The 26,488-nt window shown below is 41.8% G+C and overlaps 1 protein-coding gene across 2 annotated transcripts in view; it reads right to left on the minus strand.

Annotated features, from left to right (window-relative positions):
• Positions 1-4,040: 4,040 nt before the first annotated feature.
• Positions 4,041-26,488, minus strand: part of LOC308079433 (monocarboxylate transporter 2-like) — a 35,982-nt gene continuing 13,534 nt past the window's right edge. For both annotated transcript variants that reach the window (XM_080420916.1, XM_080420915.1), the window contains 2 exons: positions 20,388-21,224; positions 4,041-7,211 (listed from right to left, as the gene is read on the minus strand). In XM_080420916.1, the coding sequence (XP_080277042.1) occupies positions 6,856-7,211; positions 20,388-21,224 (1,193 nt within the window). In that variant the 3' untranslated portion in view covers positions 4,041-6,855. The remainder of the gene's footprint in view (positions 7,212-20,387; positions 21,225-26,488) is intronic.

The following is a 26,488-nucleotide window of genomic DNA, read 5'->3' on the forward strand; positions in this document are numbered from 1 at the left end:
AGAGAAGCCCTCACCCTCCAATCCTTCACAACCACCCTCAAAACCCAACTCTTCAATATGGCTTTCCCCAGCTAACTCCTAACACCCCCCCCCCCCCCAACCGCGTCTTATTATTCCACTGTTTTTATTGATTTTATTCCTTAGTCTTAGCCTTCTCTTAGTGTTTTTTCCCCCTAATGAAGTTGTTTTTCTTTGTTGTTTTCTCATGCACCCCATGTAAAGCGTGCTTAGAAAAGCTCTATATAAATTTGAGATATTATATGGCCAGTGGAACATATATATTAACTTGATCTTTAAAGCCGTACTTGGAAAGTTAAAAAAAACTATTTTTAGCAACCTCTGCTGGTCACTACCATCATTGCAGGTCTTCAGTGGAGTCCTGCATTACCCAGAATTCCATTTGTTTTCACCAGAAGGCGGAAGTGTTTCAAAAAGCGTTCTTTTTGTTGTTTTATACTATCGTTTATCTTAGCCAGTGGAGCTTTAGTTACCGTGAGCTGTATTTTCTTTTGCTGTTGTTTTTCCACCTTCAAATCTTATAATGCCATAAAAACAGCGTGATATTCCTTTTTGTTACTAACACGGTAGTTCCGGGACAAACAGGAAACCGGTGCATTTCCGTTTCCGTCTTCCGGCCGGATGATGTCATTTTCGCGGGAAAGACGCCCTTGTCCACTTTACAATAGAAAATATGTTTATAAAAGGCTTTCGGGGGTGAAATTCATGGAATGGGCGTTGTGAAACATTTGCCACTCACAAAAGATATACCATTTTATTTTTTATTTTTTTAAAGTTACCTAGTATAACTTTAAGTTCTTTAACACATCTTTAAGAAATCTGGAATGATGGCAAATTATTGGAAAGTGCAAACCACACCATATGCAGCATTTCCATGCAATAATCCCTAATAAGTGTTTTGCACCCTAGAAGTAGAAAGCAATTACTGCACCTGGTCCCCTTGTGTCAGACCTACACCCCTTAACATATATTTTCTTTCTTACGTCTGTCTGCCACTAATGTTCCTCTGACCATATGACATTGCAGTAACAATGACAATAAAGCACAGCGAAGAGAAATACTCTTCCCAAAGGCATGTTTCTGTCATTTTTCTTGTTCACCTGTACTCTCCAACTAACATTGTCTTGTCACCCAGCCGACCTCCGGAACCTCTAGAGACCCTGGAGGTCTTTCTACCACGGACAATGGAGGACAATGGCCTCAAGGCGGTATAGGCGTGGGGGGTTGGAGGGGAATGGTAGGTGAAGGGAAATATAATACGCACAGAAAAATAAAGGGGCCAACTGGAGCCAATTCTTCAGAGTGATGCCAAGGCAGAACCATTTTCGTTTTTTATAGATTGTATAGGTTTTAGAGAGGACTCTTAACCACGTAAGAGTCCTCTCTACGTGGTTAAGAGAGCCCCAATCTACTGATGCTTTTAAAAATGGACTCAAAACATACCTTTTTATCAAAGCTTTTGCTTAGCCCGCTTTTCTTAGGTCTTTTATTCTATGCCTTAATTAGTTTTTTTTTTTTTTTTATCAACTTTTTTACCCCAAGAGGCGTCTTGTTGTTGCCAAATGTTTTTTGTCCGTCTTGCCTTTGTTATTTTTATGCCATTGTTTTTAAACACTGTAGAACTTAGTGATTTACAAAAATGTGAAGTGCATAAAATGTATTATTATAATTATTCATCGATCTCTCACTGTCTCCGAGGGGTCTATACTTGGTCCACTCCTTTTTCCCCTCCTTTCCCCCCTTAATCAAAAATAGCCAATCTACAAGCTTGCGACAGCTTGTATCTCTGCAATTTTTTGGTGAATAAGACGTGCCCTGAAAGAACCATCAATGACAAAAAAAGGTTCTTTAGATCCACGAGGAACATGAAGAACCATACACTAAATAAATTGGCTCTTCAGTGTGGCGGCGGTGGTTCTTCGTGGAACCATAATATAGCCTTTTAAAGAATCATTTAATAACCATAATTTTTTTGTGTGTAAAGAGAGATTCCTGGAAACAGCGGCCATCGCCTTGTCTGAAGGTTACTTTACCAGCACGGTACACCAGTGGATCTTGGATAGCACTGGTTTAAGGGACAAGAAATGGAGTGAGTGTGTGTGCACACACACACACACACGCACACACACACACACACACACACACACACACACACACACACACACACACACACACACATGCATGTTTTTTTCCTAATTTATTGGCCCACTGATTTGCTGTGTGCTGTGTGTGTGTGTGTGTGTGTGTGTGTGTGTGTGTGTGTGTGTGTGTGTGTGTGTGTGTGTGTGTGTGTGTGTGTGTGTGTGTGTGTGTGTGTGTGTGCGTGCGTGCGTGGGTGACTGCATGCAGCTCAGAGCACCAGCATGGAACATCCGGGCCTTGCTTCATTAGGTACCAACGCCCCCCCCCAAGACGCTGACATTTTCAAACTTGTTCCCCCAGTTTTGTAATTGCTGTGAAAAATTGGACACACACAGTGGAAGGGGTGCATGGTAAATCTCCATTTGACACCACCTTCTCTTGTCTTGGAGTGCCACTTACTTACTTGCCCCGTTTTAACGTGGAACGCGAAGACATGCTTTTGTCTCAGATGACTTTAAGAGATCAAATGAAATTCAATTAGAGTGCGTATAGGCTATTTCTTCGCCTCAGTGTCCTATCAAGATGGAATCACCGCCGACATACAGCACAAGACGAATAGTCAGTGGTGGAAAAAGTACTCGCATGTTTCACTTAAGTAAAAGTATCAATACTGCAATGTAGAAGTACTCTGTTAAGTAAAAGGCCTGTGTTCAAAATGTTACTTGAGTAAAAGTACAAAAGTATTGGCATCAAAATGTACTTGAAGTACCAAAAGTAAAAGCACTAACATGTTTGAAAATAGCAGATCTACAAGCTCACAACGGGTCACAACGCGCATTTTCAAATAGCCTAGGTATAAAATACGGCTAAAATGGTTAATATATGTTTCATAATATCATAATTTATATCTGAAAAGTAACTGGTAACCTACAGTAGGTTGTTAAATAATTGTAGTGGAGTAAAAGTACTATATTTGCCTCTGAGATGTATAGTGGAGTATAAGTAAAAGTACTGAAAACTGTTAATAGCCTATTCAAGTAAAGTCAAAATTCGTCAAAATTGTACTTAAGTACAGTACTTGAGTAAATGTACTTAGTTACTTTACAACACTGCGAATCGTCACTGCCAAGTGGAAACCTTGTATGTCCAAAACGTTTACTTTTCAGGGGATGGACAAGAAGGACCTGTGTTCCATTGGATCCAATGTAGTTATTTAGTCACAAGCTCGTTAATAAGTTCCCACACTTAACTACTTTAACTTAAAACATGTGCAAAACTAAATAAAACATGTTGCAACCGCGTGTCGCGATGTGAGCTTGTAGATCGGCTGTTTGTGCTACTTTTGTGTGACACTAGTATGACGAAGTAGAGCAGGGGTCTTCAACAGAGGGTCCGGGACCCCTCAGAGTTACTACAGGGGGGCCTCCAAATCTTCGTGATAGGATTATTTTGTTTACATTAACCACTTGAACCCTAGCATCCCTTTTCTGAGGAGAACTTTAGCCAAAAATAGCAGATCTACAAGCTCACAACACCTTGCAGTGAGCTTGTAGATTGGCTATATTTGGCAAAGAGGTATCGTGTAGAGGGGGAAAAAAGAACAGACCAAGTAAAAGAAAAAAAAAAAGAGGGTCCCTGCTTCATCTCTCTCTCTCAGCTAGGGGGTCCTTGGTCTGAAAAACGATGAAGACCCCTGAAGTAGGGCATTGATTTATGAAAACAAGTTGAAATATGAACATGTCACAGACATGTCAGGTGGACGTCACATTGTATCCTGGTAAACGCTCCCGGTCGCGGAATTCACATTTCATTTTCATTCTGAACGAAAATAAAATTCCGCGACCGGGAGGGTTTACCAGGCTAGTCACATTGTACCCTACAGTAAAACAAATACAAGTACAATGTCAATCATTACTTAGCAGAAGCAATGTTAAGAGTTGTTGGTGATTAAACTGATTTTAACACTACATTTTACTGAAATAATAAAGCACAACAAAACTATATGGGAAAGGTTATTTTTTTTATTGACAATCATGAGCAAAATTGGTAAGCATGGACACTTCATAAACATTTCAATTAAGGCTAACCTCACCTTCGAGACAAAAGCTCATGAAATGTTTTGACATTTTACTTTAAACAATAATAATAATAATAATAATAATAATTACAGAAACCGTATTTAGGAAACTCACTCATAGAAACCAATCACCGCATTCACATGGATTGATTGTGGATGCAAATATGCTGTCATCTGAATAATAAAGGTCACTACGGTACAGTGACTACACACAGTGTGTTATTCTAACCACATTGACCCTGGCATCCCTATTTTGGGCATGTCATTATAGGCGAACATCTTGTAAGAATATCCACAATGTTCAAAATCTTTCAAAAAATATAGCTACAAGCTCAAGATCTACAAGCTCAAAACGCATCGCGTTGGGAGCCTAACCCTAATTTCGCCATTGCAACTCTGTTGTACAAAGTATAAAATAAGGCTTGAGTGGTTCATCATTCTATTACAGCAGAATAGACTAAATCATTTCTACTCTACAAAAACAAAAAGGGAAAAAATGACAACACTGAGTATGTGGTTACACTGGTCGCACTACCAGGCACCACTGCTGCTTCATAATGCAGACAATTCTCTGTCTATTACACAGATCAACACTCAAAACAAGAGTAATTGAAGATTAAGGGGCGGCCATAGCTGAGTGGTTAGTGAGCCCGCCTAGGGAGCCAGAGGCCCTGGTTGCCCCAGGTACGATTCCAGGCCAGGCCTGCAAATGTGTCGATGAAATGAAATTTGTCCCTGAGCAAGACTCTTAACCCCTAATTGCTCACAGGCCCTCATTGGAAACAAGACCGTAAGGACTTTCATGAACTGATTAAAGGAATTATCCTTATCCTTATCCTTAAGTAGTTCACCATTTGTTTTTCTCTGCAGCTCAGTAAGTTCTGAGTGTTCAAATACAATTAGTGCAAATTAGTGTATCACCTGACTTGACAAATATCACCACAAGAACATGTTCTTCCAACATGATATTGACATAAACATGAGAAAAGCAGAAGTGTGCTTAGAGGCAAGACAAACAATGAAATGAGACCCAAAAAAAAGAAATGAGTTGTTGTGAGTGTGAAAAAGAAAAAGTGTGTATATTTCTAGTGCACGCTGCCTGCAGGCCAAGGACCTGAATTCTCAAATATCGTTCAAACCCGTCAATGAACACTCATTTTCTTTGATTTACAATCGCATAACAATCGTCCCTCCATAAGCATCCTGCCGGGCTAGCCAATTACGACACTCATGTCCGTCAGACTGTCCCTTCAGGGAACAAAAAACAACATTTTTTTTTTCATAAATAAGGAATATTAGCATAAATTTGAGTGGACTGAAGGCAGACATACTCATGAGGGCTGAAAAAGGTGACAAGTTCAGAAATAAAACCCCTATTGCGATGTCCGGGGCATGCATGGCTTGATAATCGACCCTGGAAAATGTAATGTTATAATTTAGTGACAATTCAATGCATACGCACCTCAACTAACTTGTTTAGGAACCATCCTCAAACACTATCATGATGTACTTCTGTGTGAGTGTCGGACACATGCACACACGTGCATGTGTATACACGTCACGTATATACGCAAGTGGCTGCGCGGCTTTAGGCAGAATCACAAACAGATAACAGAAGAAAATTCAGGAAGTTGATTTTGTTCTCTGTATGGGATGTACCGGAACTAGCCAATCACAGATATGCAAGTTTGCAGATAAAACTGACGTTAGAGTAACACCAAAATATACATTTATAAACATACCCTAAAATTACAAGAGGTCCACACACATTCAACTGAATCTTGTTTGCCGTTGTAGTTTTTATGCCAATGTTTTCAAACCCTGTGGCACTTTGAGGTTTGCAAAAATATAAAATGCGTTATACATAAAATGTATTATCATTATCTGAAATATCCTTTTAATAGATGACCAGCTGCAAGACCGCAGCCACCGAGTAGTGCAATTATTACAACATGTAATAAGCAAGTCAAGGCAAACAATCAATTTAACGCATAAATAATGGAAGGATTGAGATCAATGACAGGACTAAGCAGCTGCACTCTTGAAAATGGATGGTGGATTATGTTTCTGTTGCACAAGGTATACGTCATTTTCTTAATTTGAACAAACTGCAGTCTGTATCAAACCAAAAAGCATGCTGAAATGTCTGCTGTAGTGTACAGTGCACACACAGAATCAAAAGAAACATAGTGTGTACTACACACACACACAAAAACAACTCGGAAACTCAGTCTGCTAGCCCTGAGTGTGTTCTTCCGTCAACAAAAAACGAGATTCACAGTGATTCATTCTAGCAGCTCACAATCACAGGAGGAGAGGACGATCCAAACGCGAAGGGATAAGACGCGTGCTATAAATACGCCTTTAGTAGCATAACATAATCGGCGATTACATGATTAGAAATCATTGGCCCGTGCCAATATGATTGTTAAAACGAACAAGCCTGCGATGTACAACTGTTAATTAAATGCCACCCTACACTGGCTGTAGGTCGAAATGCAACTGTATACATATTATTATTATTAGGGCATGCATCCTGGCGGAGATGTGCGCTCTACGGAGCGCACCTTTCTTTGTGTCAACCGAACTTGATGCGAAATTAAAACAATAAAAAACAGTATTTGAGGTAGAAAGGAGGCAGGTAAAAGGAATGGAACAAAAAAAAAAAAGTTTCAAAATCAAGGTTTGCTTGGCATTTCCGTGACCTCCGGCATCGAGTCAACCTCGCCGGTCGGCGTCTGTGCCTCGGGGACGGCGGCCTCTCCTCCGGCGTCGGGCTCATTCGGGTCCACCGCGGCTGCCGTCTCGCGAGACGGTCGCCTCTCCTCCGGCGCCGTGTCCGAGGCTCTCTCTCGGACGGGGAGATCTTTGGCCAGGCGGTCCTCCTGCCCTTCTTCCGCGGTCCTCCTCTCCTTGTCCACCATGTGGTAGTTGTACGCGTTCATGACAAAGAGAAAGAGCCCACCGCACAGGGTCAGCGAGCCGCACATGATGTAGATGTATTTGTACTCGTCAAAGATGTCCACCAGGGCCCCTGTGTGGAGAGGGAGAGCAGAGTATGGTTAGGATTTGTATTGTATTGTATGGGTCGCTGTCGGGCAGAAACCTCTTATATCCATATTGTAACTTTTTGTGTTTTTTTTCGTAAATTAACGCCCCACTTGATCATACTACAGCGTCACATAAAAGCATCAAAAGTAGCATATCCGCAAGCTCAAAACGCGGCGCGAAGCGACGCGTTTCGAGCTTGTAGATCTGCTACTTTTTTATATGAATCCTGAAAAGTAACAGTTTTGGACATATGAGGTTTCCACCCGACAGAGACGTCACGTAACACAAACTAAGTAAACGGAATGTGCTTAATTTTAAAGGACAACCTGTAAGGGTTCATTTGGAACCCCCTCAAGGAACCCTGAGGGTCCTTGTACCGCACTTTGAGAACCACGGAGCTACAGTACATAATACAAAGTACTTTAGTAAAAGAGAAAGGAAAGAGAAAAATAGAAAAACACACACACACGCGTGCGCACGCACACACAAAATAAAGCCTTTGTAAACTCTATCCGTCAACACATCCACAAATACAGCATTTATGAGTCCCCACTCCCACACAGGATACAACACTCACTCAGCAAAGGCCTGAGAAAATATGAAGGTTAAGTGTGTTTTTTAAAAGAAGAAACAGTTATTACAGACAGTCAGTGGGACCACAGTGAATAAATTACCCATCTTTAGGTTTCAAGTACAGTTAAGGACAGTGTCTGGTGAATAAGTAGTACTTTGAAATCTATTCTGTATTGAAATCGGGAGCCAGTGAAGTGATCCAAGTAGAAGAGTAAATTGAGCTCAGCTTTTCTTGTACCAGTGAGCACTCAGTAATATATTTGTATTACTTTTGTTAACGTACTTAATTAAGCTTACCATCCATAATAGCACAGACTCTGACCGCTCTCACATTCTGAGACAGTCACAGCAAATAGGAATGGATGATCTTCTGCTTCTGACCCTTAAAAACCTACTACAAGGATCTAAGTCTCGTCTTTGTTCAGCTGTAGAACGTTTTGGCACAACTATTACATAATCGCCTAATCGCAATTATTTGAGATAATTGCAATTATTTTGCATAATCGTCATAATCGTCAAAAGTTACTAAAGCAGAAATAGCAGATCTACAAGCTTACAACGCGTCACTTTTTTTTTTTTTCACCGGAAGATGGAAGCGTTTCAAAAAGCGTTCTTTTAATTGTTTTATACTATCTGTGGATCGTTTCCCTTAGCCAGTGGAGCTTTAGTTACCGTGAGCTGTGTTTTCTTTTGCTGTTGTTTTTCGATCTTCAAATCCTGCAATCTCTTAAAAACAGCGTGAGATTCATTTTTGTTATTAGCGAGGTAGTTCCTGGCCAAACAGGAAACCGGTGCAGTAGTTCCTGGCCAAACAGGAAACCGGTGCATTTCCGTTTCCGTTTTCCGGCCGGATGACGTCATTTTCGCGGGAATGGCTAACCTAACCACCGTTTCAATAGAAAATATAATAGAAAAGGCTTTCGGGGGCGAAATTCAAATTCAAGTCTAAAAGCCAAACAGATATTAAGTTTAATTTTCCAATGTTCGATGCCAAAACACACAATGAAATCGTTAATCCGAATTATTTGTATGACAATTAATCGTCAACTTAAATGTGTAATCGTGATAGCCCTATTTGGCGCGTCGGGTGAATAAGCATGAGGCAAATGGACACGACATCAAGAGATTCCGACGGCATTTGGAGTTTTCAGCCCCGGTCTGGCGGCACTATACTTAGAGCCACTAGTGTACAAAGAAGACAGGGGAGGGGGACCCACTACACACCATTCCCGGTTAAGACCGTAGGTCTTCATTCAAACCCTGACCACAAGACATTTCCAATCTGTATTTTCTGTTGTGTCGATGACACGGTCAAAGGTTATAACATGCCTCTCAAACTCTTGATTTAGCCCTGTGTGTGTTGGGCGGGGAGGGGGCAATTCAAGAGCCATGTAGGTAATGGCAGAGAGCCATTACGGCCAAAAGAGGGACCCTCTCTCTCCCGGGCTCTCAGGGAAGGCAATTTGGACAGCTGCTACTAGAACGAATCAGGAGAGAGGCCCAATTTCAGAGCGCCATAAATATCCAGCCCAAGTCTGCAGAAAAGTGACAAATGTGGTTTAGATCAGATTCAAGCCTCCTGCTTTTCTGAGTATTAACCCATTAAGACCGGGAACGCATCTGTGTGTCATTTTTAGATTTCTTTGGGCTATTCAAAAATAGCAGATATACAAGCTCATAGCGCGGCACCGAGTGCCGCGCTATGAGCTTGTAGATCTGCTATTTTTGTGAAAATTTGTGAAAATGTGTGCAAATCTTTGAATATATATATATTTTTTAAACATTTTTAACTCCGATTTGTGCTTCTGCATGGGGGTCCCTGGAACAACATATTTTGAGATGGCGGTCCGTGGCCAAATACATATAATTTTGGGGGTCCTTGACATGAAAAAGGTTTGAGAACCACTGATTATAGCAACATAAGTCTTTTCAAAAAAACTGTTGAGATTTAGACGACATTTGTAGAATCCCCCAGAAGCAAAGATTTGAGTTAAAAACTTTTGCACACATTTTCACGATTTTTCAAATAAAGCAGATCTATAAGCTCATAGAGCTCATAGAGCTATGAGCTTGTAGATCTGCTATTTTTGAATAGCCCAAAGAAATCTAAAAATGACACACAGGAGACGCGTTCCGGGTGTGAATGGGTTAACCCCACGCAGCCACATACCCCTCGCTTCCAGGCAGCGATCGATTAGCAAGCCTCGCTATCTCCATCTGCACACACTCTAACAGCACATGTATGAAGGTCTGCCCATCTCACTGTATTACAATCTTATCTCACACAATATACAGTATATAGCCCTCTGGGCCTTATCGATTCATGTGAATCTCGTGCTGATCATTCTTCTGTGCACAGAATGTGTGCCTTTAGTCTCTGAAAATTGCATACAATCCTTGGTGTCTAGGGAAGAGAGAAAACACCTCAGTAGCTCTGGGCTAAGCTCTGAGTAAACAGGGACTAGTTTATGTCTCAATCAAACCCAATGTAATTCCAGGGTAATTGAGAAAAGGATTTGATTTTGAAAACAAACTCCCCCCACAATATAAATAGCTTGTGATTATACACAGTATGTTTTATTTTTGTTAGTAACTGTTGAATAATTGCAATATCACACTCAAGGGTGTGTTACCGTCATTAAAAAAAAAACGGAAAAGCATCTGTGTCATTTTAGATTTTAGAGTAGGCTATTCAAAAATAGCAGATGTACAAGCTCACAGCGCGTCACTTTGTGCCGCGCTACGAGCTTGTAGATCTGCTATTTTTTTTTAAATCTTGAAAATGTGTGCAAATCTTTATTTTTTTAAAAGCGAACATTTTTTACTAAAATCTTTGCTTCTGGGGGTCCCTGGAACAACATATTTTGAGATACATATCATTTTGTGTGGTCCTTGACATGAAAAAGATTTGAGAACCACTGATATTATAGCAACATAAGTTTTTTCAAAAAACGTTTAGGATTTAGAAGACATTTGTAGAATCCCCAGAAGCAAAGATTTGAGTTAAAATGTTCGCTTTAAAAAAACATATTCAAAGATTTTTTTAAAAATCACGATTTTTTTAAAAATCACGATTTTTTAAAAATAGCAGATCTACAAGCGCATAGCGTGGCACCGAATAAATCTAAAAATGACACAGATGCGTCCCCAGAACTTAACTCTCTCAGTGCCACGCCCCGAGATATCCCGAGTTTTTCCCGAGTACCCTCCCTGCCAGCACGAGAAATCCCGAGTTTTTACTTTTGACTGTGGTCGCGCTATTCTGTTTATTTTTCATGATCACTTTCGCTTCCTGACTCCTTCAGACTCATTGGGTTCCGGTTTCATGACGCAGATTCCGTTTCCGGTTCTCATTTTCGGCCAGAATAGGGAAAGTCACGGTTTTTCACACAGTATAAAAAACGAACGGAGAGGTCCACGTCTACTCTCTTTGGTCTGGGTGACGATCAGTCATCGTAGTCGTGTATCACATCGTAATTTAGCCCGATCAACGATTGTCGAAAATGTCAACATCCGGTTATGACCGGATGTGACGTAAGCCTGTTTGGGAGGGGGCGAGTGAGCCAGCGAGGTCATCAATGTGTCGATTTGTTGCTCTCTACTGGTAGAACTGTATTATGGGTTTAAAAACCCAATCAGATAATTTATTTGAATGAAAAATTACAAAATTACAAAAAAGAAAAAAAACGCAAATTGCTGGCACTGGGGGAGTACCTTATGAAAATACTCTTGGCAGTGAAAGAGTTAATGGGTTAATGGGTTAATGGCACTAACTGTGTCCGGGTGACTCGGTCGGTAGAGCACTCGCCTTTGGACCACCAGGTTCTGGGTCACTCAGCGTTATGTTACAATAAATCTCTATAAATGGAATACCAGCACTCACGGAACTGTCCTTTAAGTCTGTCTATTTATATACGTTAAGTTGGCATGGTATACTGCAGAGCAGAACAGAACAACGTACGCGTTTCGGCGTCAAGCCTTCACCAGCGTTATGAGCAGCGCAATCTGGGAACCCATCGCCAACTGAAAATGAAAAACAGCGCCCTCTGCTGTTTGTTCTATGTCTGTTGGCTCTGGGGGGAAGAAAACGTAGAGCCAGAGCGCAAGGAGACCGGTGTTTGTGTATGCCTATGCCGCGTCACTTCCGGTTGGTGCGCTTGTGTTTTCATTCCCACTAACAATATTTCTACACGGAACACTAACACCACTTCTCCCAGAGAACATGGATCGTTTTGGTTATAAGCCCACTTGTTTCTATGATGAAAGAGTAAGTTAAAATGTGAATATATTTCCGTGGTTTTGTCTGCTCCGCGGACGCTATTGTTAAATTAGTTTCGGTTTGTTTCGAGGGGGAAAGATCGACGGACATGTGAATCCCGCCCACTACATTTGATTGGGTAAAGCGCGGCCTGCTTCCTGATCTGAAGGCACGCCCACTTGTAGCCCAGTGTGTACATGTTACGACGAGCCTTCACGACAGATTCTCACGCAGTGCAGAATCTGTTCTTGAGAGATTATGAGCAGCGTGGCTACTTAAGACGTGCGTTAAGCACTGGGAGCTGATGGTAGGTGTGGCGCTCCACCTCAGCAATCCAGCAGGGACTAGAGCATTGTAAAGGGGACCTCGATGCTCGGCTAGGCCGGTCACAATTATTACATAATTGCCTAATCGCATAATCGTCATAATCGTTTCCATGTTGAAAAATGTTCACACATTTTCAAATATGAAAAAATAAAATAAAAATTGTATTCACATGTTCCGTGTTCAATGCCAAACACACAATTAAATTGTTAATCGCAAATAATTTAAGTGACAATTAATCGTCAACTTAAATGTGTAATCGTGACAGCCCTATGCTCGGCTGATACCAACAATAAGCCACTCCAACCTTACTTAGCACTTGAGTGATGCTTATGGCACCTCAACCTAGCACCTACCGCATCACTGTCGTGCTAATAATGATGGTAAAGCACATCCTCTTGTGTAATATTGCTTGATTCCAAAACGGCGAGCCATGAGTCAAGTCTAGACTTGTATGGGTGTTCCTGGCACAACATATTATTGGATGGGGGTCCGCGGCCATATAAATACGTATCAATGTAAGGGTCCTTGACATGAAAAAGATTGAAAATCACCATTAAGAGAGACTTTTACACAGATACAGGTGTGCCTTGAGATTTTGACTCGCACTTTGTTGTGCCTTGAAGGCAAAACGTTTGAAAACCACTGGGGTTAGATAAACCCATTGAAACTTAATGATCAAGTCTTCATAAAGATATTTTTCTGTGTGCGTGTGTGTGTTTGTGTGTAAGCCTGCACTTCAGGAGGGGTCACTTTCCAAACCACCAGGCAACATCACCTGATTGATGGCATTCGTCCGGTGGGCGTAAGCCAATGTCCATCACCCTCATTAAGACAGCCCTTGATTGGCTGAGCAGTAATTAGGTCCATCTGGCGGAGTCACCTCTTTTTTAATGTATTCACAGCTTAATTATGGCCCAGGTACAGGACTTTAATGGCTGGAGTCCGAACTGAGCATCATTAAACACCCAAAGCAAAAGGGTAATTACGCCCCAATTACCTCACTTCCTTCTAATTGGGATGACCCCGGAGGTTCTGTGGGGCAGTAACAAGCTTGACCGGTATAGGGGAAGACGAATAAAAGGATTGTGCCCTCTGGAGGAGAACGTTCAGGAGCTTATTTACCCCCATTAAATGAGGGCCCCAGAACGGGGTCGCTGCAGACAAACTAGGGGGCCTATAAATTTCCACCTCATTAAAACTCGGGATGGGAGGTAGAAGCAGCAGCGGATTGTGCCAACGGGGCTGGAATGAACACTTGATTAGGTCATACACAATACACACCTACTCCCTACGTGCATTTGTGTGGCATACGGTAGTGAAACAAGCCTCTCTCCATCTGAACTTTAGGACTGACATTTTATACTCGCTCAGATGAGGACAGCAGGTAGCTCAAGGATTTTTTTGTCAGATGGCTCACTCTCAGAGGTTGCCGGTGTTGTTAACGTTCTCTCATGCTCCTACGTCCCAAGTTTTGGGCTGAATCGGAGAGAGGAACTCCGTTGTTGCGTTGTTAACTCATTGACTGCCAATGACCAATTGACGAGTTTGTGGTGTTTTCAATGGTTTACGCTAGAGCAGCCGCGACCCGTCCATAGAGGGCGCTAGTGCGCCGCACCACCACTGCCAACACCCCACCAACCTGAATAAAAATCACTTTCACTTTGATATCTGCGTCCTGTAATTTATTTAGAATGAGCAAGCCAGCAAGGTAAATATATGATAGTAAGTAACCAGTGGGTAAAAGGTACTGTATAATCTGCCCTGATGAAATGTCAAATGTTGATAAAAAATGTTCTACGTTGCATAACGTTACTGATAGGTTACAGACTGTCACATGTTTGGGCGCAGAGATCTGTAATCTCTGCCTCTCGCTTTTAAGTTGGACATGCGCAATGGCTCCTCTTCAATGCAAACGATAGGACCCCACTTGGTCGCATATTTTTTTAAATAACATAACCCTAACCTAACCCTAACCCTAAAACCGAAATAAAGCAGCCAAAAACGCCCCCAAACGGTTCCCCGCGCGCAGGGGTGCATCAGAGGAATCTCGCCTAGAGCGCTGATCAGCCTAGAACCGGCGCTGGATCAACCACTTTTTGTTTAGTTTTGGAAATGTTAAGCCACTAGGTAGCAAGGTCATATCATATGGCTTTGAGCCATTGCACTTTTTGATGGCACTGGTTAATTTGTTGCTATTGTCTCAGGGTCAGGTTTCATTAACCCTTATGAAGGCACTTTTTGGTTGGTTTTGGAAATGTTAAACCACAAGGTGGCTAAGTCATATGACTGACAATGGTAAAAAAAAAAAAAAAGCCTTCCACTGAATGTGATGATACCTTTGTGCATGTTTGCTTGATTTTTGAGAAAGAGAAAGCGATGCATCATAAGTCATTAATAATGAAGAATTAACATAACACAGTGTCAAAGTAGCTAGATTAGAGGAAAATGAAAAAAAAAAGCCAAACAATGTTGCGCACCTGGACAATAGATGACCAGCCGTCACTGCGCTAGAGGGCGCTGTTCCGCAGCCTGTGAATCAAGCAAGACTGAACGTGACACAGCATTGTGGAGAGAAAACAATATCCCTCTGATTATGCGGTTCTTCACACCATGAAAGTATAGCTTGACAATGCTTCAGTCTCAGCTATCATCAGATAAAGAAGAATGCAATGTCTGGGACCAATCAGCTTTTTAAAAACTGGTTAAAAGTGCCTTTATCAAATTAGGGCTAATCCGTTAAATGTCCATTAAATATAATAACTATGCTTATTGCTATGCACCTAAGCATCGTGCTGACTAATAGGCCTCAACACCCTGATGAAAGATATAGTGGAGTTAGAGTTAGCTCTAATTTAATAAAGGCTTTTTTTTAAATTACACCCCATGTGAGTACCTTGGATTGCATTTATATTAGAACTCTCTCGTGCCTTCACAAAGAGTCCCGGTGTAATGTAACCATGTAGCAGTCCTACACATTTGTTTAGACTTAATTCTTCTTAATTTCTACTTTATTCATCTCTGCCTACCGACGTCTGGGGATTAAATGCTAGATAGCAGCACGAATGGCCACTAACAAAACTATGAGAACCTGTGCTCAACCATGTCTTTTTGATCGACAAGGTGATCAGATTGGGATATTGGGGTGATCAATTTAGATGAGTAAAAATAACCAATCACGCTATCCGGAAAGAAAAAAGAGAGCATTAACACTGTCCAACAAAAACAACACACGTTTGATAAAAACAGACAACACAAGACGAGACAACAGTATTGAGAATGAGTTCTAGAAGACGTAAAGAGACATGCCATTTCAATGCCTAATTGGAAGAAGTCAGAGAATTCTTTTTTCATCACGTCGAATGGAAAATGTATCCGTCTCATCTGCAACAATTGCTAACCGCTAGTGAAGGAGGGAAACTTGGAACAACACTGTCTGACAAATCACAAACCATTCAACATAACTTTTCCAGTGAACTGAGAAAGAAAAAAGAATACTAGACCAGTGCAATATGCTTATTCTGTGGCGTCATATTGTAAAATAAACCTCTTATTTCTTTCATAATCTTGACATTTAAAACAAAGTAGCATTCATTATTATTAAGTGCATACATTTTTTTCTCCGAACAGTCAGGATTTCTCTTAACTTTATTATACATATGATTAATAAATGATTAAGGCATTCTGTTTGTTTGTTTTTTAATATTAAATCATTGACATATTGTCTATGCTTGTATTACTCCTATAATAAGGCATAAAAGCAGTGATGGTTTTCACTGTGGTACTGGGTGATCAGTCCAGCCTTGGAAAATTGGCGAAGTGATCAGGTGTCCAAACAGGTGTCCACCCCTGGCTAATGCTTTGGAAACCAATCCTGTCACCACACCTGGTGCCGAAATATGAAGGACCACTCTAAAGACTTTGGATTGGTTCTACAAAAACAATCATTGACAGAGACTACATGTATGACCTATATGTATACATATTACGTTCTAGAGGTTTTGGCCTACACAAAGACTTGCGGCAGTACCTCCTCATATTTGATGAAAGTCTAGTACTACTCATCACAGAGTTGGTTAGAACCTTGATAATGCCAGAGAACACATACATTTGTACATAAGCTTTCTTTCTTATTACCGTTTGACAGGTAGGTACTCCAACACTAACAAACATTAGCATCATTTAACATCAACAACATTAACAGAGCTCCATTTGATAAATGCGTATGAGGGGTTATCCCTTATATCCAAGAGTTTCCCATTTCAGGAATTAAAGGGATACTTCACTTTCGGGCCGGGGACACATTTAAAAAAAATATTAAAAATAAATGAAAAAAGTTATGGAAAATTCATGGCCCCCTCACACATTAGTAGGACACTGCGTGTCGTGAGGGGGCCATGAATTTTCCATAACTTTTTTCATTTATTTTTAATATTTTTTTTTAAATGTGTCCCCGGCCCGAAAGTGAAGTATCCCTTTAATATACTCCTATGATTTAGGTTAAATGTAATATATGTTTGTATGCATGAACAGCTCTCTCTCAAAGGCTAAAACCAATCGATAAATGTCAGATGATAAGGTCTAATCATTTTACCATGCATCTCAACTACACAATCACAATTTAGATTTCTTTTTAAATTCTAGTCTTTGGAAGAGCTATCAAAATAGCAAATTAAAGGCATATTTCACTTTCAAAAAAACTTTTGCTCATTTTATCGTCTACTCAGGCTTTAGTGAGGCCCCCAGACCATTTTTAAGTTGCTTGATTCATTATTTAGATATTTGATATTCATTTTATCAGACACGCCCCCTTCCTATACAAACCCATTATAACTTCAAACTTCATTTTTAACCCGTTAGATTCATCAAAAACACCCGTCCTTGGTTCTGCTGACTCACCCTGCCCTCCTAATACATGAGGGGGCCGTGTTTTTTCGATTACTTTTTTCATTTATTTTTTAATATTTTCTTTGGAAAATGAAAACAATTAAATACATTAAAAAAATTAAATAAAATAAATGAAAAAAGTAATAAAAAAAACACGGCCCCCTCATGTATTAGGAGGGCAGGGTGAGTCACCAGAGCCAAAGACGGGTGTTTTTGATGAATCTAACGGGTTAAAATGGAGTTTGAAGTTATAATGGGTTTGTATAGGAAGGGGGCGTGTCTGATAAAATGAATATCAAATATCTAAATACTAAATCAAGCAACTTAAAAATGGTCTGGGGGGCTCACAAAAGCCTGAATAGACGATAAAATGACCAAAAGTTTTTTTGAAAGTGAAATATCCCTTTAAGTAATAACAAGTTAATTCTTGAAGTCAGTGTAATTCCTTTAAACGGTTGATTAATGGTGATACTTGACTCTGACATTTGGCTTATCGCTGGATAATGCACAATGCCTTCCTTTCCCTTTAGCCTTTGCCACTTGGTAAATGTTATAACCTTGAACTCTGGGGAAACCTGATGTACCAGTCGGGGTGGAAGGTTAAAAGAGCGGGAGGTTTGCTAGGACCTTCGTTATCCTTACAGCTTCTCAGCTTGTAAAAGTTGTCCCATAATAATTTGTGTGGAGAGGACGAATCGTCCACGGAGCGCGTGCCCTGAAAGCTGAAGCAGCGAGCAGCGGCCCGGCTTATTTACAGCAGTAAATAACTGTGACCAATTACTAGTCTTCTCTGGGACGCTCGTACGCCCCAGGCCGCCCCGGGCTCACCGGTGATAATCCAATTCTGTGGGAATGTCTTCTTACAATAATGACACCCTGGAAAGCAGGCAGAGCCCTGCCTCCACACAAGCAGGGGCAGTCCCAGGTGACAGGCGGAGACAGAGAGAGAGAGAGAGAGAGAGACTTCTCCATACTTCTCCGTTTGCTACTATTCCCATCACAACTTTGGAGGAAATGGTGCTTTTCCTGTGCTGAAGCGATAAGAGATTTCTCCAGTGTGTAAACAACTAACTGTGGGCCGGCCATAGCTGAGTGGGTAAGAGAGGCCGTCTGGGAATTGGAAGGTCGCCAGTTCGACCCTCGGCTCACCCGCTTTTTATGCGTCGAAGTGTCCCTGAGCAAGACACTTAACCCCCCCCTGTGCCCTCATCTGAGCAGGCATCTGCTGGGTGAAGCAGTGAAAGCAATTTTCCCTCCCCGGGGACCAGAAAAGCTCTTTAAGACCGGGAACGTATCTATGTCACTTTAGACTTCTTTGTCTATTCAAAAATAACAGATATACAAGCTCAGCACAGAGTGCCGCGCTATGAGCTTGTAGATCTACTATTTTTGAAACATCATGAAAAGTTGTGCAAATATTTGATTTTTTTTTTCTTTTTTTTGGCGGACATTTGTAAATCAAATCTTTGCTTCTGGGGGTTCCTGGAACTCAATATTTTACAAATGTTCGCTTAAAAAAATATATAATCCAAGATTTTGCCACAAATGTTCAAGATAAAAAAAAATTAGCAGATCTAAAAGCTCGTAGAGCGGCACTCGTGCCGCTCTACGAGCTTGTAGATCTGCTATTTTTGAATAGCCAAATACATCTTAAAATGACACACAGATGTGTTCCCTTCCCGGTCTTAATGGGTTAAGCCATGCAGGGTCAAATGCTGCACCTGGCTTAGCCCATTGGTGGTTCTCAAACGTCTAATACCAAAGAAGATCTAATATTTGCTGCTTCCAAATTCCGCCGTTTTTCGCAGTTTTTTTTACTTCTCACGCCGTTTGGTGAACCCCCCAAGGTTGGTGCCCTGTGCTGCGCTGCTTTTATCCGCCAGATTGGGACGTTCACGGCATATTTTGCACCATTACGGTGCGTTCATCATCGGTGACGAGTGCCTCTAACAGCCGCTGCTGGCTACGTGCAGCGAGCTGCGAGTCGCAGCTGTGTGGATGCGAGGCAACACTCACACAATCACGTGCAGCATGCGTCCCCTCCCCCTGCGCCTAATGGCTGTACATGGGGCCGACGCGTGCTTTAGCGTGATTGTGTGAGTGTGGCTTTTATTTTTTAGTTTTGCTAAAAAAATAAAAGCTTGGAAATTCCTGTCCCAGCTGTTGGTACGCAAAAGCGCCTCGCGTCGTCTGATGTGCCGCGCATTATCTATTTTGGGTGCGCATGCGCACCTGCGCACCAGTTATGTGCACCCCTGTCTATGACAGCTAATAGCTCATATTAGGTTAGGCTAGGAGTAGTGCTGCTGTACCTGTAGGAGTAGCAACAAATAAACCTTCTTGATTCTTGATAGCCTGATGACCCACTGGTGGGTTACACCACGTCAGTTAACATTTGCAAGAGGCTTGCATTAGGAATGTTCCCCCCAAATTCTAGCAGGCGGATTGCTTTACATCTCATCGAGTGCATTGTAAATGTCAGCTGGGTAGGTTAAATTGAGTTGACAGTACATACGTAAGAGAGGGACATGCGTGACATGTGAGTGACACTGTGTTTATCTCAGCAGTTAATATAAACCCGGCTGATACGGTACATCTGTTAGTGTTTATCAGCTTATCAGCCGAGCGGGTCTGGTGACTATTTGTCGAGCCTACACAGTAAGAGTGATTGTGTAATGTGTGTAGGACTGTCACAATTATTACATCATCGTCTAATCGCAATTATTTTTGCATTATCGTCATAATCGTTTCCGTGTTGAAAGATTTTCAAACATTTTCAAATATTAAAAAAAAACAGAAATAGCTGATCTACAAGCTTACAAAGTCGTAAGCTTGTAGATCAGCTATTTCTGCTATTTTTATATGGATTAAAAATATTAAATATGTCAATAATTTCTTTGTATATTTCAGTTATCTGTCAAATCTGCCCTGTGCAATTTTTTGGTTACGAAGCCTAAAAGGCTTCATATGTTCCAATGCTCGACGCCAAATACACAATTAAATCGTTAATCGCAATTATTTGAGTGACAATTAAACGTCAACTTAAATGTGCAATCGTGACATAGCCCTAAATGCGTGTGTGTGTGTGTTTGTGTGTCTGTGTCGGCAGGCTCTCACCTGCAGAGGGGGGTCCCAGCAGCATGGGGCCGCACTCCAGGATGGTGACCATGCCCACCGCTTTGGGAAACCGCTCGGGTCCCATCAGGTCCATCAGGCACTCGAATATCAGGGCGAACACCATGCCAAAGCCGATGCCGAAGAGCGCCGCGTATATCACCAGGCCCGCGTAGCCGCCGGTGGCCAGCAGAGGGCACAGCAGGTGGCACACGCCGGTGAAGACCATGGCGAAACTCAGGAAATACTGGACCCTGGGGCGGATCCACTTGGAGCTGGCCAGGAGGCCCGTGCCGGGCCGGACGAACATGTCCACGAAGCCCATGACGGAGAGCAGGTAGGCCGCCAGGTAGTCGTCCACGCCGCAGCGGACGGCGAGGGACGACAGGTATATGATGGGCGCGTAGGCGGTGAAGAAGAAGAACATGTTGCCCACGAGGTAGATGACGAAACCTCGGTGCCTGAAGAGGGAGAAGTCCAGGAGCTTGTTGACGTTGCTCGCACAGCCTCCTCCTTTCGGTTTGGTGGTGTTGGTGCCGCCATTCGCTTCTCCGGTCGCCATCTTACGGGACGCCGCCTCCACGCAGGGCGGCTTTCCGGGGGCCACGATGGGCCGCATGAGGGCCCCGGCCACGCAGCAGTTGAGCAGCAACGCCCCGAGGATGAGGAGAGTGCCCCTCCAGCCAAAGTGGTGCAGTAGGAGCTGGTTGAGAGGCGCCAGGATACACAGGAAGACCGGACTGCCCGCCATGGCCAGCCCGTTGGCTAAGGGACGCTTGGCCAGGAAGTACTTGCTAATGATGGTGACGGAAGCGTTGAGGTTGAAGGCGAGCCCAAAGCCTGAGGGTGAAAATAGATTAACCACTTATTATTATATGATGAATAGAGAAAATAGTAGGGGTGTGCCGATATATCGTCCCACCGATATATCGCGATACGTTTTCGTGACGAAATGTATCGTTTTGGAGAAAAACAATTACATCGTTTAAAAAGAAAATGTAAATCGTTTTTTTTTTTTTTGCAATAATAATAATGCAAAAACAGAAGTATTTGTTTGCATTTGCTCCCCCCCCCCATATATTTTCCTAAGATTTGTTCCCCCCCATATATTTTCATTTTCAAAAAGTGCCATATATCGTATCGTATCGATATCGTGAGCCCAATATTGTGTATCGTATCGTGAAATTAGTGTATCGGCACACCCCTAGAAAATAGCCTATCTACAAGCTCACAATGCATCATAATGCGAACATATAGAGGTACAGAAGTCCTGACGTCGCTCGTTCATCCCCTGGGTCGCGCAAGTAATTTCTCTATGGAGAATAACATTGGGTCATCTTAGAATCGTCTCATATAAGAATTGTGGTCCAAAAATAAACAAACTGTCTCTGCGATTTTGTCAGGGAGGTGGCTCTGTATCGTTTAAGATAGTCAGTCACTCATATTTGATACAGTCTGTTTCTGGCGAAAATGCAACTAATTCGGCGGAAGTAACATTAGCGTTTTCTCACCGTCAGTTGATGCTTCATATCCATATGAGTCCAACCGCCGGGTTCATTTGCTTATTTTTGGAACACAGTTCTTATTTGACGGGATATTAAACACGTCTATGGGAATTCAGAATGGGGGGGAAAAAACGTGACTCGGGTAGGATGCGTAAATTACGTCAGACTTCGGCGCTCTATAGAGCGGCTATTTTTGTTTCGTTTAGGTTTTTGTTGAACAAAATGAGAACCATTTTGAAAAATATTGAAAATATGCCCTACATAGATGGGTTTCCGCGCGACGTCATCACAGAGCAGAGTGCGCAATCTGCGCATGCGCGGGGGAGAACGAACCGGAAGCGCCATTCACTCTCTCGTTATTTTCGGGATTTAGATAGGCATAATGCTGCTATTATAGGCATAATAGGCATAATGCTGCTATTATATACAAACAGATCCAACTTTCGACAAATCATTTTTATTGAGTAAAGAAGATATTACAAACTGCATCATTTAATCTACTTTCATTAAACCTGGTGAAGACCATTTATTTTCTGAATGTACAATGGCCAGAGCTGCTGCGGGTAATAGCGCCCTCTACAGGCTCATCCCGCCACTGCGCACGCATCATCCTCTCATGTTTACAAACAGGAAACCCATCTATAGGGAGGGATGCCAGGTTTAAAAAATGTATGAATTATGAAAGCAGGGAGAACATTGAGAGACGCGTTCCAAAAATGATCAAAGCTTGAGTTGGCTCTATCATCCTGAGCGTCGGTACCACTGGTACATGTTCAATTAAATGAAGGCCCATTCTATAGTTTCACATTTGCCAACTAAAGTCTCATTACGGCGAAGCGGGAATCGTTTCAGAAAAGTATTCCTCCATTTAAGTGCTAATAAATTAAGAGTCTTGGCAATTTGTTCAGTAACATTCCCTTCCACCCAAAAATCTCAACGTAATAGGATTTCGCCCTGAAAATGAGCACCTTACTGCCCAAATGAGTCTTTGATAATAGATGAAAGAGCAACAGGTAGCCGTTTAGGCTGCTGTATTCCATCATTCTGAAGTCTTCTTAATGTTGTTCCATGACTAACTATCCTCCACAGAACATTCTTTCTGAGACATGATTTTGGCAAGTCAGGCTTTCTTGTGAAGAACATACTTTGTGAAGTTGTTTCCAAAAATGGATTTACATATTACATACAACCATTGATGATTTTCTAAGCAATTATTCTATCTTATTCTACTTGTTTTACTTTTTTTGGAGGGGGAATTTATATCAAAGAATTGACATGAAAAGATTATAATCGATTTTTGGTAATTGACTAAATCAATTAGTCCGATTGACCACTTAAGCCCTATTTCCTACTTTGTGGTACAACAGTGTCACGCTAAAACACCTATTTTAGGGCATTCACGAATAGTGATTTTTAGCATTCGACCTATAAGTATTCGAATATTCGATTAATCGATTTGATTATTAAAATATATATGTATTTTTTTTAAATGGCATTGACGACTCGACTCAAGGAATGCCAGTCGACGTCAGGCTCCTCGCCCGACGCGTCGACTTTTAGGGGACAGCCCTAGGCACAACCTCACATACAGTATGAAATGATTTGACAACAATCAGCCATGAATGCATTAGGAAAACTACCAACACCAGAGCTCACAGCTGCGTGTCTGCTGTAGAAAAGACACTGAAAAATTAATAACATTTTTTTTTTAGTAATCGACTTTGATGTACAGTGGTCGAATAGTGGTTTGATAGTCGAATATTCGATTATTCGATTATTCTGTTAATGCCCTATTTATGTATTTTTTAACATTCATATTTTTGGTATAGTAAAACCCCTCGGACAGAGCATAGCAAGCGATATTAAGAATATCATCACTATAAATTATAATAACCACATAATTGATATTGCTTGAAACCCAAAACACAGGCAAGTGACTTGAATGTATTTTTCACCTGCACGGTTGTGTGTGTGTGTGTGTGTGTGTGTGTGTGTGTGTGTGTGTGTGTGTGTGTGTGTGTGTGTGTGTGTGTGTGTGTGTGTGTGTGTGTGTGTGTGTGTGTGTCTGTGTGTGTGTGTGTGTGTGTGTGTGTGTGTGTGTGTGTGTGTGTGTGTGTGTGTGTGTGTGTGGAGCGCTACTGTAAGTGAAGCTGCAGCAGCACAATGCCTATGATGTGTCAGTGTGCCAGGGACCAGGGGACCAGGGGAGAGCTAGGGCGGGCACGCGAGCGGCCCCGGGCGCCACACGTGGCCTTGGCCCACTCGCCGGACCCTATTAATCCTCCGCGCCCACCCTGTAGGCAGGGTAATGAGCCTCACAGGGTGTCAGAGAAACCCCCATGTGTGAGGAGGAGCGGCGGTGGTGGTGATGGGAGCCTACGGGAGAGAGTACAGAGAGGAGGGCCGTGGAAGAGACCACGCTCTCTGGGATTAGGGACAAGCTCTGTCTTAAGCCATTAAGACCGGGGGGACGCGTCTGTGTAGTTTTTTTTATCACTTTAACCATTATTTTTCGAAATCAGAGTGCCGCGCTATGAGCTTGTAGCTCTGCTATTTCTTTGAAAAATCTTGATTTTTTTTGCACATCTTTGAATATATATATCATTTTGGGTGGTCCTTGACATGAAAAAGTTTGAGAACCACTGATATTATAGCAAATGTGTTTCAGAAAACTGTTAGGATTTAGAAGACATTTGTAGAATCCCGCCAGAAGCAAAGATTTTTGCTCTAAGAATATATATTCAAAGATTTGCACATATTTTCACGAAAAAAAAAAAATCTACAAGGATCTACAAGCTCGTAGCGCAGCACTCGATACGAGTGTACGAGTACGAATATACGAGCTTGTAGATCTGCTATTTTTGAATATCCCAAAGAAATAAAAAAAAAATTACACAGATGCGTTCCCGGTCTAAATGAGTTAATTACCGTCCCGGCCGCGGTCCCCCCCTTGCTGATCCAGAGGCCAGGGCACGCGCCCTGGGCCCAGGCAGAGCGGCTCGGCTCAGCCAGGGGAACCGGACCTACAGCAAGCGGCCCACAGAGAGCCTGGGAGAGGGGTGCAGGGCGGGATAGCACCCCCCACCGGGCTTTGATCATCAGGACAGAACTATAGTCTCGAGAGCCAGACTGTTGCCTCCCACAATTTTCAAATACTTCCGTCCAGCGGTGGAAAAAGTACTCAAGATATTTTACTTAAGTAAGAGTATCAATAATGCAACGTAGAAATACTCCGTTACAAGTAAAAGTCCAGATTTTTAAATTGACTTGAGTAAAAGTACAAAAGTATTGGTATTAAAATGTAAAAAAAAAAAGTACCAAAAGTAAAAGTACTAAAATGTTTGAAAATAGCAGATCTACACGCTTACAACGCGTCGCGTAGATCGGCTATTTTCAAATAGCCTATGTATAAAATAGGGCTTAAGTGGTTAATGTATGTTTCATAATATCATAATGTATATCTGAAAAGTAACTAGTAACTAAAGTTTTCAAATAATTGTAGTGGCGTAAAAGTACAATATTTGCCTCTGAGATGTAATGGAGTAGAGGTAAAAGTACAGAAAAGTAAAGTAAAGTAAAAAAAAATCCTCAAGAGCACTTGAGTAAATGTACTTAGTTACTTTACACCACTGCTTCCGTCACACAGTCTGGAGCAACAGAAGCTCAGAAAATGATCAGAGGATATAAAGCGGATGTGACGCCTCCCGTATCGCCTCCGTTTTGTCTTTATAGTCCCGCAAATTTGTCCTGATATAGATAAAAATAATCGGAACGTTCTGTATATAGCTTGTTGATTATTAGAAATTAAAAAAAAGAAGGTAAAGATATTTTTAAAGAGGTGGTGCCATGGTTTTGCACTTTTTCTGTCTTTCATGTGTCTATGAGGTTGATAGAACTTCATTAAGCCCCCTGGTGGTGTTTTTATGGTGTTTTATGTCTTCTATGACTATTTTGAGTTTCTTGAAACCTTGAGGGTCAAACGTGCCAATAGAGAAACAGCACTTTAATGACGCAGTAGAAATATACCCTCCCCCTCATTATCATAACACAACAGGTGTGGGCATGAGGAGGAGGAGGGACTAGGACAGGTGGGTGGTGCTAAGGTGGTGGAGGAGGTGCTAAGGTGAGAATCAGGTAAACTTAATGAACTGGAGGCTTGTCCACATAAAAACATAATTTTAACACTTTCTGTACACTTTTTTCAAAAAAATCTTTCCTCCTAGTATAACCATAATACCTGATGATTATGTTTTAGGTGGGGGGGGGGGGGGGGGGGGAGAATCACTGAAAATCACGGCACCCCGTCTTTAAATATATTTTCGTGAACGGATATGACTAACAGATGACGGCTTCTGTTCTCGGCTTCCGGGGATGTGTAGTTCCAGACTCTCATTCGGAGATTGTGGAATAGTTTGTCTGGCTACGCGAGACTAGGACAGAACTGAATGGGGATAAACCAAGCTGAGGATTCACAGACAGATTCAAGGGGATTTTAGCGTAGCACTGCAACAACCAATTAGACCCTTAGCCATTATTCAATTGATTACTCTTTTTGATTAATTGAACAATCGAGAATAATTCTGATAGATCTGATTAACC

The sequence above is a fragment of the Gymnoscopelus braueri genome (genome assembly GCF_963280865.1).
Source record: "Gymnoscopelus braueri genome assembly, chromosome: 3".
Taxonomy (NCBI): Eukaryota; Metazoa; Chordata; class Actinopteri; order Myctophiformes; family Myctophidae; genus Gymnoscopelus; species Gymnoscopelus braueri.